The sequence below is a fragment of the Danio rerio genome, chromosome 14, assembly GCF_052040795.2.
Source record: "Danio rerio strain M-AB ecotype USA chromosome 14, GRCz13ab, whole genome shotgun sequence".
NCBI classification, from domain to species: domain Eukaryota; kingdom Metazoa; phylum Chordata; class Actinopteri; order Cypriniformes; family Danionidae; genus Danio; species Danio rerio.
In genome coordinates this window covers 28,412,646-28,432,433 of record NC_141034.1, presented here as the reverse complement: position 1 = coordinate 28,432,433, position 19,788 = coordinate 28,412,646, and the positions used below count along the sequence as shown (strand labels likewise).

General features: G+C 42.1%; 2 protein-coding genes across 9 annotated transcripts in view; one reads left to right on the top strand and one right to left on the bottom strand.

Annotated features, from left to right (window-relative positions):
• Positions 1-12,658, top strand: part of fam13b (family with sequence similarity 13 member B) — a 74,827-nt gene extending 62,169 nt beyond the window's left edge. For 4 of the 8 annotated variants that reach the window (NM_001328042.1, XM_087280756.1, XM_087280760.1 and 1 more), the window contains 10 exons: positions 1,120-1,330; positions 1,403-1,541; positions 2,483-2,564; positions 2,903-3,049; positions 3,430-3,650; positions 3,826-3,909; positions 4,807-4,902; positions 5,418-5,683; positions 6,292-6,393; positions 10,309-12,658. In NM_001328042.1, coding sequence (NP_001314971.1) covers positions 1,120-1,330; positions 1,403-1,541; positions 2,483-2,564; positions 2,903-3,049; positions 3,430-3,650; positions 3,826-3,909; positions 4,807-4,902; positions 5,418-5,683; positions 6,292-6,393; positions 10,309-10,432 — 1,472 coding nt within the window. In that variant the 3' untranslated portion in view covers positions 10,433-12,658. The remainder of the gene's footprint in view (positions 1-1,119; positions 1,331-1,402; positions 1,542-2,482; positions 2,565-2,902; positions 3,050-3,429; positions 3,651-3,825; positions 3,910-4,806; positions 4,903-5,417; positions 5,684-6,291; positions 6,394-10,308) is intronic. The other 4 variants (XM_087280758.1, XM_087280757.1, XM_087280762.1 and 1 more) reach the window with 1 other exon arrangement.
• Positions 1-19,788, bottom strand: part of klhl3 (kelch-like family member 3) — a 98,975-nt gene that overhangs the window by 53,445 nt on the left and 25,742 nt on the right. The window lies entirely within an intron of this gene.

The following is a 19,788-nucleotide window of genomic DNA, read 5'->3' as shown; positions in this document are numbered from 1 at the left end:
TTACCATCTGCCATCAGCAAATGCATCAGCTTTCTCTTAATCAACTACCATGTCAGACATCCAGGCAGTGCAAATTTGATCAGCTAGGTTTCCATAGCAGGCCCTAGTCCAGTACATTCTCTGCCCTGTTGGGTCAACGTGACTTCTGCTCTTAGCATGTTTCCTTGTATCAAGCACTATTAACAATAACTGCTGTCTCTGCTGATGAAGCAGCAATGAAGTACCATAAATATTTTGGCTCGAAAATGTATGTGTATGAATGTTTGCCTGAGTGGATGACATTATACTGTGCACTATTACCCAGAATAGACAACTGCCAAATAATTTGTCCATTTCTCCTAATGCCGAGTTCAGACTACATGATTTTCGCCTGGATTTTGACTTGCTGACATTTTTAATTCAAATCATGTCTTGTCAAATAAGTTTTGACTGAAAATAACATTGGTGATCTCCTACATTCAATTAGAGAGCAGCATCCAGGGTGTTGGGAATAAGTGGTATTGGGGGGTGTTGGATGGTGGAGAGGTGTCGTAGACAAAGGACGAATGTAAAGAGCGGAAGGTTGTCGCGGACAAAAGTAAAAGTGAACAGCGGACAGGGGAGGAGGGCGGTTGAAGAGGGGGATCAGTAAAATTAGGTGCCAGATCAGATTTCAGAGGTGCCGGATCTGGATCCAGTGTGTTCCGGCACAAATTAAGCCCTGGTTGTGGGAGACAGTTTTGGAACAAAGACAAAGTTGTCGGCGATTCTATCTACTGTAAAGTCATACAGTGTGAAACGCCATCACCGATCCATCTTGCAGTGTAAACACAGCAGCAACAAAAATGCTACACCAGATAGTCATGCAGTGTGAAAACATCTGTGACATGACTAAAATCGTGCAGTCTGAACTCAGCATAAGTCTTGTGATGATGTGAATTTTAGATTTGATGTGTTGTGCTGCTCGCTCTATGTCAGAGCAGCTCTAAACATTGTTCACCTATTTAGGCTTTGGATTAAAAACAAAAGGCAACTTTTCACTGTTGTCAACTTCTTATTCAGTGTTATTGCGAATTCAACTACTAAGTTGTTGGGATGGTGTTGCTTGTATAATGGTATGTGTGTCTATGTCTTTGGCAGATCCCATGCCAGTGTTCATGTCATGGCAAGAGGAGACCGAGTCAGGGGAGGCCCAACTGTCCCCGCTGGCAGGCCGCATGATGCCCTTACCTCTAGAAGAGGATGCTCATCCACTACTGGCTCGACGGTTTCTGGATTTTGGCCACAGCCAGCGGTTCTTGCAGCAAGACCATGATGCTTCATCCTCCACCAAAACTCTGTCATGTGGGAGGTGAGCAGAGAAACTACAAAAGTTTACTCAGATACACTGACAGTCTATTCATGCTTGTGTCATGTCCCACAGGCCTCGCCGTGCTTCCCTCTCTTCCAAAGACAGTGTGAAAGGAGACAATGTCTCTCAACAGCTCACCAAGAAACTCCAGAACCTCAAGAAGAAAATCAAGCAGTTTGACGAACAGTTTGAAAAAGAGAGAAACTACAAGGTTAGAAAAGATCTGGCAAATACGTCCAGTACACTTGCAACATCCTTAAAGTCGGCATGAAATCAAATATTACTCTTCTTTTTCTTAGATGTATATAGTAGTGCTTGTTATTAACAATGTTATACCAAACGATCAAATCCCATAACCCACCTACCCACCTTGAAACTTCTTTTCTTTACTTCTGGTCACATGAAATGCCTTTAGGACAGGGCTATCAGTGTATGACTTGCTTTTGCCCTGCCTTTGAGGGAGACTGCTGTTTGAATAAATGTTATAAATTAAAACAATCTATAAGATGTAGATCCTCGTTCTCGTCATCAGGCACCTGAAAACATTCTGACAGTGATTTCAGTTGACAGTTATTTCTTACACTTGAGTGTAAACTGGCATTTCGCAGTCCATATTATTAGCAACGCCACACTTCTAACGATCTAATCGGTTCCCAAAGGATGAAATCATGCGCCTCTCTAACGTTCCAGCTTCATCTTTAATTAGCAGCTTGTATTAATAACTTGTAAAGTCTCAAAAGTTGATTGTTTTACTGAACGTTTGATAATACATTTACATCTATAAGATTTGGCTCCTCGTTGTTGTCATCATTGGGCATCTAAAAACATTTTGACGGTGAATTTAGTAGACAGTTGTTTCCCACACTTGAGTGCAAACTAGGATTTCGCACTCCATTTTGTTAGCAATGCTGTACTTCTAACGATTCCAATCATTTCCTAAAGGAAGAAATCATGGACCACCCTAAGTTTTTCTAACTTTAGACACCATTCCTACGTAGATGTATGTATGATAGGGAAAGAAAATGACAATCCTAGGATTTTAACCCTTTATTAAAGGAAACCCTTAAATTGTAGCAGGAAGTTTTGCTCTTGCAAATTGTCAAACGTGAATCATGAATTCATTTTAATGAACTGTCTTTTTGTCATTTGCAGCCATCTCACGCTGACAAGGCAGCTGACCCGAAAGTGTTGAAATGGATGACTGACCTCACCAAAATCCGCAAGCAGCTCAAAGGTAAGAGTGTTAGTGTGAGCAGGGGGAGCGTTTTGGGTGTAGAGGTTCTGATTGTCAGTGTCACAGTTATTGGGCAGTCCTACTCTGGCCTGCACCCCTGTCCGCTGCAGGACAGATTGGAAAAGTGCACCTTACACTGCATGTCTGTAGAGGCTCTGGGGTTCTCTCTCATGGGACCACCCTCATACTCTACCGGAGACCCCTCCACTCACTGTGTTTGGCCCCCCCTACACTTCCCATCATCCATTTCCATTTAATGACCCCCATCGGAGGTGCACTGTCGTATAAAGTCTCTCTTTCTCTTTAACTAAATCCCCTCGGATGGCCCGCATCGGCAGGACGACATCACCTCTTACCCAAAGGTTCCCTGAGGCACCAGGCCGTGCTTCAGTCTTACAGATGCCATTCGTCCTCTTCCTCCGTCCCGAACACACCCCATATTACACTGTCACGCCCCCTTGCCTCTAGACAGTCACCCCACTTCTGTAAGTACATTTAAGCAGCAGTAAGTAGACTTCAACACTCCTCTCTCTCTGACTGTCTCTCTGACCGCGGTCGAGCAGATGCATTCCCCCTACGGGACACTCTCAGCCACGTGTCTCAGCTTCTTTAATCACCTAAAGTGTATGTTTATGGGGATTCAAGGGCTTACATGCTGTTTTCAGCTGAGCTCCTTGGGCTTCCCTTTTGAGGATACTAAAATATTGCCTCTGATATTTTACTTTATGAGGTCGTCAGTTAAATACTTTTCTCAGATATTGGCGATACACGGTTGGTGTGGCCATCTTTACCCTGAAGTTCCCAGCGACCTGCCACCTTCTGGTTTCTAAAATTGTTTCTTTCTCTTTGTGTCTCTTTCGTCCAGATGCCAAACACAAGGCTGAAAGTGAGCTGACTCCACAGACACGTCCACGCAGTAACACTTTACCCAAGAGCTTTGGATCCACTTTGGATCAGTCCGCTTATGAGGACACTGTGGAGATTGAGGCACGGGGTCACCGGCCCACTCGAGAGGAGACGCTGGAGCTCATTCAGCAGTGTATCCAATCCAAAAGAGATGAGGATGGCTGGCCAGAAGATGTCAGAGTGCGTTCCAGTTTCATCTCTAATTAACAGCTTTGATTATTAAATTGTAAAGTCTTAAAAGTTGATTGTTTTACAAAAAGTTTGACATATGTTATCTAATGTTGTAAAATCTGAAATCTTTTTACCAAATAGTCTTTTGACTACTCTAAATTTACTTCCATGTTGCTCTTTACAGAAAATGACCAAAGAGCAGCTTGCCAGTGAGAAAACAGTACTGCAGAAGAACCTTCTGTACTATGAAGGACTGCATGGCCGCCCGGTAGGAGTCACACACACGCACACATATGCACATTAAGGCCCAATCCCAATTTTATTTTTGTACCCCTACCCCTTCCCTTTGGCCCTTGAAACAAAGTGTGAAGGGAAAGGGCTTCAAAATTTACCTCTAAGACTGGGGCACCACTACAACACCCGGACACGTCATCACACGTCATCGCAATCTCTTGCTTCATATGAGATTGACTATGATGGTGACTGTTGTAGTTATTTCAGTTGCGTGATATTTTGCTATTTCTCTTTAGGAAATCACTGAAGGCAATGATATCCTGTTATTATAATAAGATGATGTGAAATTAAGATCATAACAGTGCTGTGCATTTACACCGCGGCCATATTCATTTATGTAAATAAAGGAAACACCATTAACATTATTCCAGACACTGTAAAAAGGTCATTCCCAGCCTCTAGACTTATCTGACACGGTATTTAAGAGTCATCAAGTGACAGTGTTGTGAGACTACTATACAGGAGTTATTATTAGGCATTATAGATGGGGGGGTTTTCAAAGCATGACGGTGAAACGCAAATGCTGTTATGAATATATTAAAGCATATGCTTTTTTGTTGTAAGATTCGTGAATAATGACAATAAATAGTAATCTGTGCCTCTCCTTACGTCCGTGTGAAGCCATGCTGACCTTATTAGAGGTGTGTTCTGGGAAGTTTTTGTACCCATACCCCTTGGTTTCAAGTGTGATACTTTCAAGGGCTATCTTGCCCTTGCCCTTAGCCCTTTGCCTTCAAGCTAAAGAGAATTGAGATACCCATTCCAGTGAACGTGCAAAACTAGGGGCAAGGGGAAGGGCTAAGTTGTAGAACTGGGATTGGGCTTAAATCTTTCCCATGCATGCAATGCTCTGACAGAAGTTTGTTTGCAGGTGACTCGAGAGGAGCGCTTGATTGTGAAGCCCTTGTATGACAGATACCGCTTGGTCAAGCAGATGCTCACCCGTGTCAGCATCACCCCCATTATAGTAAGCCTTTTGGGTCTTTGCTGTTATAAATAATATATAATTGGTGTTTGCAATCTGAAACCTGGTCGGGAGCATATCGATGCATATTCTATGAGTGATATTGAAAGTGCCTGAAATCTGATAGCATAGCGAAATGAAAGCTAAAACTGTTTTGTAGAATTGAAATAGGATCTGGCTGGGGGGTTCTTTTAGATTTTATGTACAATACATTACACTGTAAAATCCAACAGTCAACTTCATCTAATGAAATGAGTGTAGTTAACTCAAAATTGACTGAAAGTGAATTCTACTCATTTAAAAAGAATTTTGAACTCGGTGTTGAAGGTAATGAGTTAATTAAATACCTCATTACTTCAACTTAAATGGAGTAAGTTCACAGTACTTATTTAGATTTATTTTTTTAACTCAAATGGTTTTTTGCAATTTGTTTCCTCTAACGGTTTGAGTTACCTTAACTATTTGGGTTTTACAGTGTAGACAAAGCCAAAATAAGTGTGCTCTCCTCTCTCACACAGGCTTCTCCCTCAAGCAAACGGCGCAATCAAATGTTACAGCCCATCATTGAGGGCGAAACGGCCCACTTCTGTGGTGAAATCGAAGAAGAGGAGGAGGATGAGGGCAGGGGGCAGCAGGAAAATGTAGAGATGCAAAGCGAGTGCTCTGATATCATCATGGACCCAGTAGCCCAACCCAGCTCCCAGCATCCCACTCAGGAGAACATCCTCAGCTCCGGGAAGCTCAATCTCGATCTGCGTCTGTCCAGTACCAACGCCTCCTCAATGTGAGTGTAGACAAGAAAATCCTGATGTTTACTTTCTTTCTTGCTTATTAAATGCTACAAGAAATGTATTCTGTAATAAATGGCAAGCTGAAGTAACTTTGAAGGCCTCCGTCTGGAATTACCCAGTGGGTCTTGGGTTTAAAATAAAACCTACATTGGCAGAATCAATTTCTGCAGGGTGATTTATGTGTACACGCATTTACGCACGTAGCCATGTGGTTTATCAGGTAGGTGCAGCAATCGGCTCACACTCTCGTCATATGAGGTCTATTAATAGATCTTGGCAGATGCCTGGAAATCTGCAGGAGTCAGTGGCCCGAAAGCCTCAAGCTGGATCAAGCCGTAATCTTGTATGAAAGGAAAACAACTGCCCAGACAGCCAACTTCTAATCTACTAAACTAGATTGAGTGGCACTGAGATCCATGTCGCCTTGTTACTAACTTTTTATTGACCAAAGGTAACGTCAGAGCAGTGCGCTTGTCATGTTCAAAGGTTGTTTCCTGCTCAAGAGTGTTTTGAGTACACAGTTTCCTGTTGCTGTGGTTTCAAGGAAGCTTCAGCTCCATATATGGAAATCCAGCAACTTAACACTACCTGTATCCCACAGGCCTGAGCTCCTGGAACAGCTATGGAAGGCAAGAGCAGAGAAGAAGAAACTGAGGAGGACCATCAGAGAGTTTGAAGATGAGTTCTACCAGCAGAACGGCAGGTAGGCTTGCCAGATTTCATATGAATGCACAGAAGGGGCAAACATACGGGTGTCTTAAGATCAATGACACTTTAGTGCAGTCATAATACTGAAATTTTAAAAGCGTCCATTTCCCACAAACATTTGAGTGCTGTTGAGCACATTCTTAAACACATCTGATTAATATATAAATATGATAGGATGGCTTTGCCACAAACTGTGTGAGAACTAACCGACATCTCCAGGTACTCTTTAGAACTGGACCCAAAAAAAAGTTGTGTGCACTACTGATTATAATGTAGGAATCCTATTAGGGGCAGAGGTCCTATTTAGTGGTCCTAATGTACATGTCATTACATGGAATTCGATACCAATCGGTACTGAAATTTTAAAAACGTCCATTTTCTGCGAATATTTGAGTGCTGTGGAGCGCATTCTTAAACATTGCTGATTTGCTACTGTGATTACGTGCTCAACAGAAAGGACTGTGATTGGCTGTGAAAGTCATCTGTTCACTCACTGCTGTTTACTGAGTGTAACCACAGATAATTGTGTTACTATTTCCACAAAAATATTCAGTACCACAACTATTTTCATTGAAATCAAATTCATGACTGTGGTGTTGCTTGCATCTAATAATTCCTTACATTTGTTGAGCACTTTTCTGGACACCCAAAGGGCTTTACTTTTTTGGGGGGGAATCTCCTCATCCACCACTAGTGTGCAGCATCCTCTTGGATGATGCAACGACAGCCATATTGCGCCAGACCGCACATCACACACTAGCTGATTGGTGGAGAGGAGTGATGAGGCCAGTTATCATATGGGGATTGTTAGGAGGCTATGATAGACAGAAGCCAGTGGGCAAATTTGGCCAGGATAATCTTTTTCGAAGGACATTCTTGGATTTTTAATAGTCAGAGAGTCAGGACCTCAGTTTTTAACATCTCATCTGTGCTTACTAAGCAGCATAGTCCCCATCAATATACTGGGGAGTTAGAACCCACTCAGACCACAGGTTGAGTGCCTCCTGCTGGACTCGCTAACACCACTTCAACCCGCAACCTAGCTCTCCCGTGTGGTCTTCCATCCAGGTGCTGACCGGCCGCAGCCCTGCTTAGCTTCAGTGGGCTCACATGTGAAAGTTGCAGAGAGCTAGCTGCCGGCATCTTGCTCTACTATGTAAGATGTAGAACTGCTGTTTCATTTTATATCATTTAAAACAAAGATTTTCCAAATTTTCTGATTAAAGGCATTTTTGCTTTAATATATTTTTTCCCTAGAACAAATCACAGCACTGAAAACTAAAAGCAGACACACAGGCTTGTCCTTAAGTGTCGTTTGAACAGGTTGTTGTCAGTTTTTTTTGATGATGGTGCACAGGTCAGGGTAATCAGACTCTGCCATGATAAGCCTCTGACATTGTACCAGACGAATGCTGTAGTTGCTTCTGTAAACACTGACCCACCCCAGACTCTGTTCAGTTCATTGTTGTACAAATGACATTGCTACAGTAAGGAACAGCTGTTCAGCTTTTTAACACGATGCTGATTAAAAGCTTAATTGGTTTTGAATAAATCACCAAAAAACAAGTTGTAATACGTTTTCCAAAGTAATCCACTTGACATGACCAGCTGTTGAAAACTAACTGGAAAGTAACTAGTGTAAGCCCTCATGGGGAGAAAACATTCAAACAGCTGCAAAAGACCATGTCTTTTCTGCCTTCTTAACATATTCCTAAACATTTCAGGATGTGTTGTAGAAGAATAATAGCTAGATTTTTGCTGTCTGAGATTTTAAGTTTGGTTTAAAGAATGTTTGGAAGTTTCTGGATGAAGTCACATGGATTATTTTGATGATGTTTTTGATTAATTTCTTTGATCGTCTCCTGACTATTGCTGTAGAGAGCTCTTGGTTTTCATCTGAAATATCTTAATCTGTGTTCCAAAGATGAACAAGTGGGGGTTGAAACAACTTTAGGCTGAGTAATTAATAACAGTAAATAGTAAATTAACTAACAATTTTTCTTGGGAGCAGCCGTTGCCTAATGGTTAGAGAGTTAAGGCTCGTACACACCGGGACACTTTTCGTTTACGTTTATCATTACGTTTTTTGTATTTTGAGATGTTTTTCCGCATTTTAGCCCAATCGATTTTTTTCTCCATAGGGTGGCGCTAAGCTTCTGACACCTGCTTGTAACAGAAGAAGAAGAGAGAAAGTTGACACGCTTGTTGTTAAAAATAAGAGTGCAATAAGCAGCTCCACGTTCATATTGCCTCTAGGCATCTTCTTCAATGTTCGCTCAAAATTGACAGTAACAAAAGGGCCAATCTGATTAGTGGAGAAGGTTTTGACGCAGTGCGTTAAAGCAAAAAACAAAAACAAAAACAAGCATGAGGCGTTTCTTTAAAAATGATGCTTTCAGACCTGGGGTCAGTTCTTCGTACGTGGATTACTCAGTTAGCTGGATTTGGATATTGACGATTTGACACGATCCAGGATCGTTTCGTTCTTCAAAGCTGATCCAAGAGTTGTTGTCATAGCAACAGTTGTGCTAGCTCAAACCTGATCGGGAGCAGGTTCAATTCATATAAACAGGGTTAGATCGGGTCAGTTCAAGCAGTGTTAATACAGAAAGTATGTACCGAATTCTGATATTTTCTTACAGTAGTAGTTATATACACTTGGGAAAATGGTCAATATTTTTAACTATTTATATAAAGTTACAGTTATTAATAAAATAAATAAAGTTATACACATTAATAAACTTATGCAATCTGCACCCTCGAAATGAAAGCACATAGACTGCCAACTTATTATTGATACTTATTATTGGCAACTTATTATTGCCAATCAACTTATTGATATGAACTTTTTAGATCGCTTTAGTACAAATTGTGTATGATAATAGAAATGCACAATGTGACTTTTTTTTTAAAAGCAATAATACATTTATGCAGTCGTAAACATGTTTTGACAGTTAATAGGCCAGAGATGTGATGCATCACAAAAGTTGCAGACGCCTTTACCAATATCAAAATGCTTTTGTAAACAACCAGTTATCCTTTACACAGATAAAAAAAACAGCTACTAAAAATCTATTCTAAATGTTGAACTAAATACACTGATATGCATTGTAATACATGACTACTCTTGACACATGAAAGTGTAAAGCCTGCAGCTCACAACAAACGTGGAAGGTGATTGCTTGTCATATTTAATAAACCATTTACTGCTGCTAATTTGATATAATTTTGCTCACATGGATAATTGAATATTAATCAGATGATGTCATTACGCTGCTGTGCCGTCAGCCAATCGTTGCATTGCTGATCATGATTTCGAAGATCAATCGATCTGTCCTTCACAACACACGCAGTGATCTCAGATCAGTTTATCCAAACATTCTAATCTGATTCGCAAACTTGTTTGAAGAACCAAATTAGCGAGAAATCAGTTATCAAGATTAAAGAATCCAGGATCTGCCAAATTATCTTAGATCATTTAAGCGAGCTACGAAGAACAGACCCCTGCCGTTTTGCGAGTTGGTGTGCATGATCACATTGGCTGCCTTTATTTAGTCACAAGGCGTTAAACGTCGACGGAAGACGCGAGCAAAAAGCGTCCTGGTGTGAACAGGGCTTTAGACTTGTGACTGGAGGTCACATGTTTCAGTCCCGGCATCAGCAGAGATTGTAGATGGTGGGATAAATGTAGAGCACAAACCCCAAGTATACTTGGCCACATATCACAACATTCTTTTACTTCCTTTTTCCTTCTTTTCCTTCAAACATGAATTTTTTTTTGTGGCTTGATCAACCAAAACTTAATACTAGTCAGTAACAGGACCAATCTCCATATACAAATATTTTATGTTGGACAAAGCATTATATTCTGCATCATTCTTAATTAAAAATGTGTGTTTCCCCCCAACAGGAATGTTCAGAAAGAAGACCGCTTGCCTATGATGGATGAATACAAGGAGTACAAGCGCATTAAAGCCAAACTCCGGCTTCTGGAGGTCCTCATCAGCAAGCAGGATTCATCCAAGTCCATCTAAAAAGTTTCCAGTTGTCTCCAGGAGCCAATCAGATCAGCCATCTCTAATGCCCAAGCAATGTCATCATCTCGACAGTGGTCCATCAATTTCCACTGTCGTCCTTCATCGCTCAGCCACTGAAGAAAATAAAACCCCAGTCATCTAAAAGAAAAACCTTACAAAGTTCTTCTCCTTATTTAAGTTTGATATTCAGACTTTTGTTTGTTCCTGTTTCCTCATTGCGTGAGCTTTCTCATACTGAGATTCCACCAGGGGGGTGTGCTGGGATCAGTAGACATCAGGCATCTAACTCTTCCTCAGACCACATATACGGTCAACATATTTCAAACACCCACGTCATACTCCTCCTCTCCCCGATTAATGAGGGGGCTTTGTGTTCTCCGAGGGTGTGATTTGGGTTTTGTGTATGTACACTTGTACAGATCTATACTCTCTGTATGTAAGCATAAATATTTCGTGTTTTTCTTGATGAAGACTGATCAGCACAGATTTCACCCTTCCGCTTTTTGCTTACAATTCAGAAGACTCTTGCATCAGGGGGGTGCTTTTTTAATCCCGTGGATCACCTGATCAGACTGACGAAAGCAACTCCAGCTGGACTGTCACAAACACTTCCTGATTCATATGTAAATAACACGTAGCTGTAAGTCGACTCTATTACTGTGTTCTATCTATTATGTACGTTTTACTAAAAGGACGACGTCATGAAAAGTGAATATATATATATATGCCAAACTGACATGTAGGTTTGTCAATGTTAGATCACAGCAGTAGATCATTTCTGACTCTATTAGTAATACGAATAAATAGAATTTGTTTGTTTTTTGTAACGTTAACAGTTTTTCCACACCTCCAGACTCTCTGAAAGTATCCAGTCATGACCAGTAATGCTGTAATCATCTTCAAACTTGATGACTTAAAGGAATAGTTCACCCAAAACAAGGGTATTTAACATACTCATGCCATTTCAATCTTCTCGAGACCTTTGTTCATCTTCGAAACACAAATGAAGATGTTTTAGATGAAATCCTGGAGCTCTCTTATGCTCCATTAACAAGGGTCCAGAGAATGTTCAGTGTAGAAAAGGAGCCCAGAACTATCCTGTGACTTCAGTGGTTCAACTGTAATCATATAAAACTCCAAGAACACTTTTGGGCACCACGTAAAAATGACTTTATGTCTCCACCATCAGGGTTTGTGTATGTTTTTGGAGCTTACTATGATTACAATGTTACGTTTTTTTCGGAGCTTTGGAAATATCTTAATTAATGTTTCATAAATGTGAGCTCTTAGGGGATTGGACCGATGTGAGAGTGAGTAATTAATAACAGAATCAAAATTTTGCGTGAACTAACCCTTTAAGGCTCTGTAGTTAACTATTTAGGAAGTTGCAGTGTCGTCGTGTCTCTCGACGTGTGATGTACATGCCGTCATTATCATGTGTCGTGTTTTTAGGGCATAGGATGTGGTTTGTTGTTAGTGTGGCGAGAGGTCAGAGGTTGTCCTGGCACTGCGGGCACCACTCCTCAGCATATCATCTGATCTGTCGTGGTCACTTTCAGCTGCCAGCTCATATCATTGCAGCATCCGCTTCAACTGGCCACCCAAAAGATGCTGCAGGCATTGAGTTGAGCTGATAGAGCGCCAAACAACTGCATAACGTCTTATCCAAGAGATAAGGAAGGAGTGATATACCGGATGGGGTCGCTGGGATGGAGAGCGTCGGCTTTGGGAGTCGTCGGAGGTCAGATGGATGTTCTGTGTGCTTGCCGAATGGATGTGTGTCCGTGGCAGATGAAGGAGGTGATGGAGATTATTTGCACAGCATTCTGGGAATGCAGTCTGTTTCGTTTGTCTTTCTCGTTAATTAAAGCACTACTTGCAGATGAAGGCTGCAAGAGCATGTTGTTATTTGATGCGTTCTGGCCCATCTTTCACCGTGTGGTGTTGTCTTTTTTATGACCATTATTTTGTACTCTCATTTCGTTTGTCGTCTCTCTTCCTGCGATTCATCTTAACAGAGCGGTTTCTCTGTATTCGTGAAGCACTTGCTTTGTCCTGTTTTGTATAAGCTTGTCAGTAGTAGGTTTGCATGGCAGAAATTTGTATTTCTATTTTTGTGCCATGAAAATGAAGCAATAAATTAGCATCGAGGCCTGTATCAGTGGAATGAGAGGCCTCCCGTATCTACTATGTGCATTTTCAATAAAAAGCTTGTGAGTATTATTTCCTGCTTACTGTTTTTGTACATGTAGATAGTGAGTATATTACAGTACACACCTGACATTAAACACGCAGACAAAAACAAACACATCACTGAAATCACAGTTGCCATTTCCAAAATGTTGCGGCTGCATTTGTACATTTTTATAGTAAATTTAGCTAAAGCTCCTTGATTTCTGTCTGAGCTGGGCTTCATTATTGACTTTTTGCACACTAAATTTAACTTGCATTTCAGAACCTTCACATTTGATGACACAGAAGTGACTTTCAAAAGATTTGTGTGACGAGCTGTTGTGAAATTTGCAGTGGAACTTATTTTTTCTTCCCAGAAAATTCCAGATACTGTGCATTCATAGTGAAACTACTGAACTTTAACCACTGAAACTATGTGAAGTTTATTCATAAACTAATTTCGAGAGGATCACGTGCTTATGATTTATCACATCCAGTCTCGTATTTGCTAATCACTAATCTTCCAATCATATGAGCCCTAAGGCACCATAAATAGTCTAAGTTTTCAGTTCACTTTATCTTCGTTTGGAAGAAGCAGCTTCACCGTAGCTAGCTCCGTTGAAGAACCAACTCTAAACCAGCATGGACAACTAAAGCAGCAACAAGCTACAATCTTCAGGATCTTCATTTGGAAGAACGCTCTGCTCTGCTCATCAACTACAAAAGCTACAAGTGCTACAAGCTACAAAAGCTTCAAGCTACAATCTACAATATACAATCTAAAAGCTTCAATCTACAAGCTACAATATACAAGCAACAACAACAACAACTACTATTGCTACCATTTCAAACAACTACAACTCCAACAATTTCATCAACAGCTTAAACAACAACACCAAAACCTTCCACTTCAAAGAGCCTCCACAACGCATCTGCTGTGTCTTCAACCTTATTTCCCAGCAAGATATAAGCCAAAACTCCAAAGCTATTGCAATAAAACGGAACCCTCACCTTCTCCTAGCAGTACACATGCTATCCATCGTTTAACAGATTGTTTGCTGGAATGTGTTCAGCAGAGCAGCAGCTCCAGCCACAAACAATGTTGAATTTGATCAACAAAATGGCCGCCAGGCTTTTTGCACCTTTTGCATGGCCTGACTGAAACTCCTTAAGCCAATAGCTGTAAAGATAAGCGTCTCCATCCAATGAGCTAAAAGACTGGAGATGGTCCCGCCCTCTCTCTTGACTCTGTTGCAAAGACCTTATGAATGAATAGGCCAGACACGCTTGTAAATTTAGTTAAAAATAAATAAATAAAAAAAATAAAAAAAAATTAAAAAATAAAAAATTCCATTTGACATTTAACTTCTGAAAAGATTATTACCCAACCAGTAAATATTAACAAGCTATTGAAAAACATTATGCCATCAAGCACAGAAGTCCAATTGTAATACGCCAGCGACTCATGTGTTGATTTACAAGCGTCATATAAGATTATATAGCAAGTCAGTCGGATGTGAAAACGGCAAAGAAACAAACTTCCCACTTGACTGTTATAAATACAAATTTAAACTTCACTATCACTTCACATGCTCAGTCTTCAAAGGGTACCAGTTTTCCAGGACCACCAGACTAGCCATATCCCATGTCCTCAGCTCTCCATTCATCTGTCATCCCGTTAGGAGACGAACACCCACCCCTACCATCCTTGCACATCGTATCAATGAAGTCATCGGACCATGCATTATCAAAAGCGCTTCCATTTACAGCCGCCCATGCCCTTATTAAGATGCCTCGCATGGATATAAACTAAAACAATTTTCATGTCTGCCATACTTGTATTATTTTGCAAAGATTTAATTTCTGATTCTCTTTGTTTTTTCTATTTTAGAGATCATGACTGCTGGCTCCAGAAGCTGACCCTCATCCAACCTATTACACTCCACATCCTCTTCACAAAGGATACATTCCATTTTTCACTTTATCCAATCTGTCCTAACCTGCAGTCTGCAACCTCCGAACCTGAAACCGTTGATTATCTTATTAAAAAGAAATCGACAACAACTTCATGATTGGAACTCCAAGGCTCCTCCTTTTAATATCTCGCGCATTAGCCCCATTGGTGTCGCTACTCAAAAATGTTCTGGCAAACGCCTTGTAGTCGACCTTTCGTCCCAACACAATTGCTCCTTTCCTAGCATTAACAGCACTATCCCATTGGACGAATATTTACTTAACTACCACGACATTGATCAAGAGATCTCTCTCATAAAGATAGCCAGTCGTAACACCTGGCTAGCCAAAGAAGACATTTCCCCTACCTTTAAAATCATGCCAATCCACCCAGACTTCTGGCACCTTTTGGCATTTATTGGCGAAATCAATTCTATTTTTCGGATGCAAAAGAAAGCCCAAAAAATATTTGACATGATGTCAGAAGCTTTATGCTGGATTATGTCTAATATTTACGAAATACCATACCTCATTCACCTTCTAGACGATTTTCTTATTTCCCCCCCGTCATCTCCTCCAGCCAAACACCTAGCGATCACCCAGCAGGTTTTCGCCGATCTCGGAAGGACCCAGTACTTCAATCGAATTTCTGGGTATTAATCTAGACTCGCATAAATTCCAAGCATCCCTTCCTAAAGAGAAAATCAATCGAATAATTTCTCTATCCCAAATTTTCCTTGGAAAACAGATGTGCACACAACGAGAACTCCTACCAATTCTCGGCCATCTAAATTTCGCTATGCGCATTATTCCTTTCATTTCCCACCTCCTTCAATTATCCACCACAGTTCATGGTTTAGAAGAAACAATTTTTCTCTCCAAACCCAGTCGCGATGAACTTTGCTTATGGATCTCTTTCCTTAAGCAATGGAACGGCTGTTCCTTTTCTACAGCGACTTGATTGCATCCCCTATTGACATCAACACATACACAGACGCTGCCCCTCCAATAGGTTACAGTGGCTAATATGAAGGACACTGGTTTGTCTCAACATGGCCAACCCAATTGTAATTCCATTCCAAAGACCAATGTTTTTCAGCCCTCTTCAAATTCTACCCTATCATCGCAGCAGCCATCCTGTGGGGGGACGAATGGTCTACATCTAGCATTCTCTTTCACTGCGATAACGAAGCTACAGTGCATTGCATTAACAAAGGGCGCTCCCACTCCCAATCGCTTATGCCATTTTTAAGACACCTTATCTGGATATCTGCTAAAAAACAATTTATCATGATTGCTGAACATGTACCTGGTTGCAAAAACCAAATCGCTGACTCTCTCTCTCATTTCTCTTTGCAGATATTCTGGCAACTAGCCCCGGAAGCAGACCCTCACCCAACGCCGGTCCCTCCTTATTCAGTAACGATATTTCCATAAACCACCCACTTCATAATCTTCATCAAACTTCTCTATCTCTTATCCTACAAGCAATAGCTCCCAGAACCCTCAATGCATACCTCACAGCATGGAATTCGTTCAAACAATTCCATACCATGCTAGTCAACCCATTACACTCAAAATCCTTACCTCATGCATCTACACCCTCTGTAAAGGTTACATTTCCTCCCATACAGCCCGCACTTTAGATGCTATGCTCAATTTAGCATTTTTTGGGGGGTTTCTTAAATGTTCTGAATTAACAGTTACATCCAAATTTAACCCTCTACTCCACCCCACCATCTCAGATCTAGCTTTGCAAGACAGGGAAACTATCTCTTTCCTTATCAAACAAAGCAAAACAGATTAATTCCAGAGAGGACACTCTATCCTCATTTTCAATATTCCTTCACCTACACGCCCATTCCAAACCCTCTTAGCCTAGAAAATCTCAAGAGGCTAACCCACTGGCCCCGCTTTTTACTGATGACGCTAACCGTCCAGTATCTCGATTCTGGTTTCAAAAACACCTTAAAGAAATCTTTCGCCTATCAGGTTTTTTCCCAGAGCCCTTTTCCAGCCACTCATTCAGGATTGGCGCAGCCACTACAACGGGCTCTCACACCATCAGATCCAGACCCTTGGTCGCTGGTCTTCTGAAGCTTTCAAATCTTATATACGTCTCAGTAAATACCACCTCAAGAAAGCCCAACAGGCTTTAACCAACCCCCAAGCACCTCCTCACACGGCTCCAACTCAAAAAGGTGTCTAACAGAGCCTCGACTCTCGCAAGAGTCATCCAAACCAAACTCCGCAGAAGCCCAATTGTCCACCCATGGCACCCTTACATGTTTGCCAAGGACTCCCTCAAGGGCCATTGCAGTTAGCATCTTCTGCAATCACCAATAGCTATTTACAGATGCAGACGTTTGTATCCACATGTTCTTTGCGCATTTACTGCGTTTGTACATATGTATTATATTTGTGCTTGTTCCCTTCTTCCAACTTTTCCAAATCTTTTATCCTTATAACCCTACTTTTCAGCCTCTCGTTCCTTTCTTCTCTACACTCCACTCCCAACTAATCTATTTTACACTCTACCTCTAATGATCTTGTTTCTCCTGTCTAGACTCTTCAGACACCCGAAGGGGCCCCCTTGAGCTCCAACTCTCGCAGGATTCGGCCATAGCGGCCACAGTCCTTTCTTCTTCACGATGTTACCTATTCTTTTTTCGCCTAGACTCTTTCTCCAAGCTCCAAACCCCGCAGGGGTCCGCTCAAGCTAAAACTTCTTCACTCTACTTCAACTACCTCTCTTCTCCTTATGACTCACCCTCTAGCTCTGACCCCCACAGGGGTCGCTCCGAGCCCCAATCTCTCGCAAGAGTTATCCAAATCCTCTTTCCCACTCACTGATATCTATCTCCTCCTATCCGCAATCTACCCTCAAGCTCTGACCTCCACAAAGGTCGCTCAGAGCTCCAACTCTCACAAGAGTTACTCTCTTCCACTCACTGCTACCTATCTACACTCTACCCCCAAGCTCTGACCTCCACAGAGGTCGCTTCAAGCTCCAACTCTCGCAAGAGTTACTCTCTTCCACTCATTGCTCCTCCCAGCTACACTCTACCCTCAAGCTCAAACCTCCGCAGAGGTCACTCCTATCTACACCCTACCCTCAAGCTCAAACCTCCGCAGAGGTCACTCCTATCTACACCCTACCCTCAAGCTCAAACCTCCGCAGAGGTCACTCCTATCTACTCCCTACCTTCAAGCTCAAACCTCCGCAGAGGTCGCTCCTAGCTACACTCTACCCTCAAGCTCAAACCTCCGCAGAGGTCACTCCTATCTACACTCTACCCTCAAGCTCAAACCTCCGCAGAGGTCACTCCTATCTACACCCTACCCTCAAGCTCAAACCTCATCAGAGGTCACTCCTATCTACACCCTACCTTCAAGCTCAAACCTCCGCAGAGGTCACTCCTATCTACACCCTACCTTCAAGCTCAAACCTCCGCAGAGGTCGCTCCTATCTACACCCTACCCTCAAGCTCAAACCTCCGCAGAGGTCACTCCTATCTACACCCTACCTTCAAGCTCAAACCTCCGCAGAGGTCGCTCCTATCTACACCCTACCCTCAAGCTCTAACCTCCGCAGAGGTCACTCCTATCTACACCCTACCCTCAAGCTCTAACCTCCGCAGAGGCCGCTCTAAACTCAAACTCTCACAAAAGCTCCATCTTTCGTAAGAGCTACTCTCCTCCACTCACTGCTCCATACCTTCACTCTACTCTGGCCCCCGCAGGGGTCACTTAGAGCTCCAACTCCCACAAGATTCACTCAAAGTTCTCTTTTCACTGCTTCAAACCACCTATTCTCCCCTTCTTCTCAACCCCGAAAACCATGACCCCCGCAGGGGTTCCTTCAAACTCTAACTCCAGCAAGAGTTATTAGAATCCTCTTTTCACCCTTATTAATCCTATCTAATTAATGCCCATGCATTTAACCTCTTTCCTTCTATTATATCCAGCAGCCGGATATAGCTCTAAATTTCCTGCCTTTTGGGGGGTTTTTTCTTCGAATACGCGGCTGCTGTCCCGAGCGATTAATTTCTGCATTTTGGGGAGTTCTGAGATCCACCGAGCTCAGGCTCCCTTCTTGCTCTGCCAACGGGAGGAAGCCCCGGGCTCGAGGAGCCCTTGAGCTCGGGGCTCTCTCCCGGGACAGCATGCCAAATAAGCTTTGTAAATCATCAGCTAAGTGTGAACTCTTGAAGTGAAGTTTATTCATAAACTAATTTCGAGAGGATCACGTGCTTATGATTTATCACATCCAGTCTCGTATTTGCTAATCACTAATCTTCCAATCATATGAGCCCTAAGGCACCATAAATAGTCTAAGTTTTCAGTTCACTTTATCTTCGTTTGGAAGAAAACCCCCCTCCTCCCCTATTCTCCTCCTTTACCTGCAATTGGGCGGCACGGCGGTCCAGTGGTTAGCACTGTGAACCACACAGCAAGAATACTGCCGGTCCTAGTTCAATAGGACCGGTGAGTGTTTCTGTGGGGAGTTTGTATGTCCTTCCCGTGTCCGCGTGGGTTTTCCCCGGGCTCTCCGGTTTCCTCCCACCATCCAAAGACATTCAACATACTTAACAATCAAGCTTGTCTAATTCCTTACGTTCCCTTAGCTACAGCGGCAGGGGAGTTCTGAGATCCACCGAGCTCAGGCTCCCTTCTTGCTCTGCCAACGGGAGGAAGCCCCGGGCTCGAGGAGCCCTTGAGCTCGGGGCTCTCTCCCGGGACAGCATGCCAAATAAGCTTTGTAAATCATCAGCTAAGTGTGAACTCTTGAATGAAGATTAGTCAGTGACTACAGTGTGACCTTGGACTACAAAACCAGTCAATTGGAATCTGAAGAAATAAGCATTTGCCATAAAACGCATGGCAAATGTAATTCTGACATAGAAATGTACAAGAACCTGAGGGTAAAAAAAAAAAAAATATTGAGAACATTTATTTCAAGTTGTTCAAATTATGTTCTTAGAAATGCATAATAATAGTCAAATTAGGTTTTAATACATCTACAAAATTTGATCATGGTACATGATTTGATTTAATATTCTAATCCTTTATGTCATAAAACACGGGTGTCAAACTCAGTTCCTGGAGGGCCACAGCTCTACACAGAAACCTACAGGTAAGTGTGTTAAAGCAGGTTTAGACCCAAACTGCAGATCTGTGGCCCCCCAGGAACTGGATTTAACTCCTGTGGCATAAAAGAATTTTTT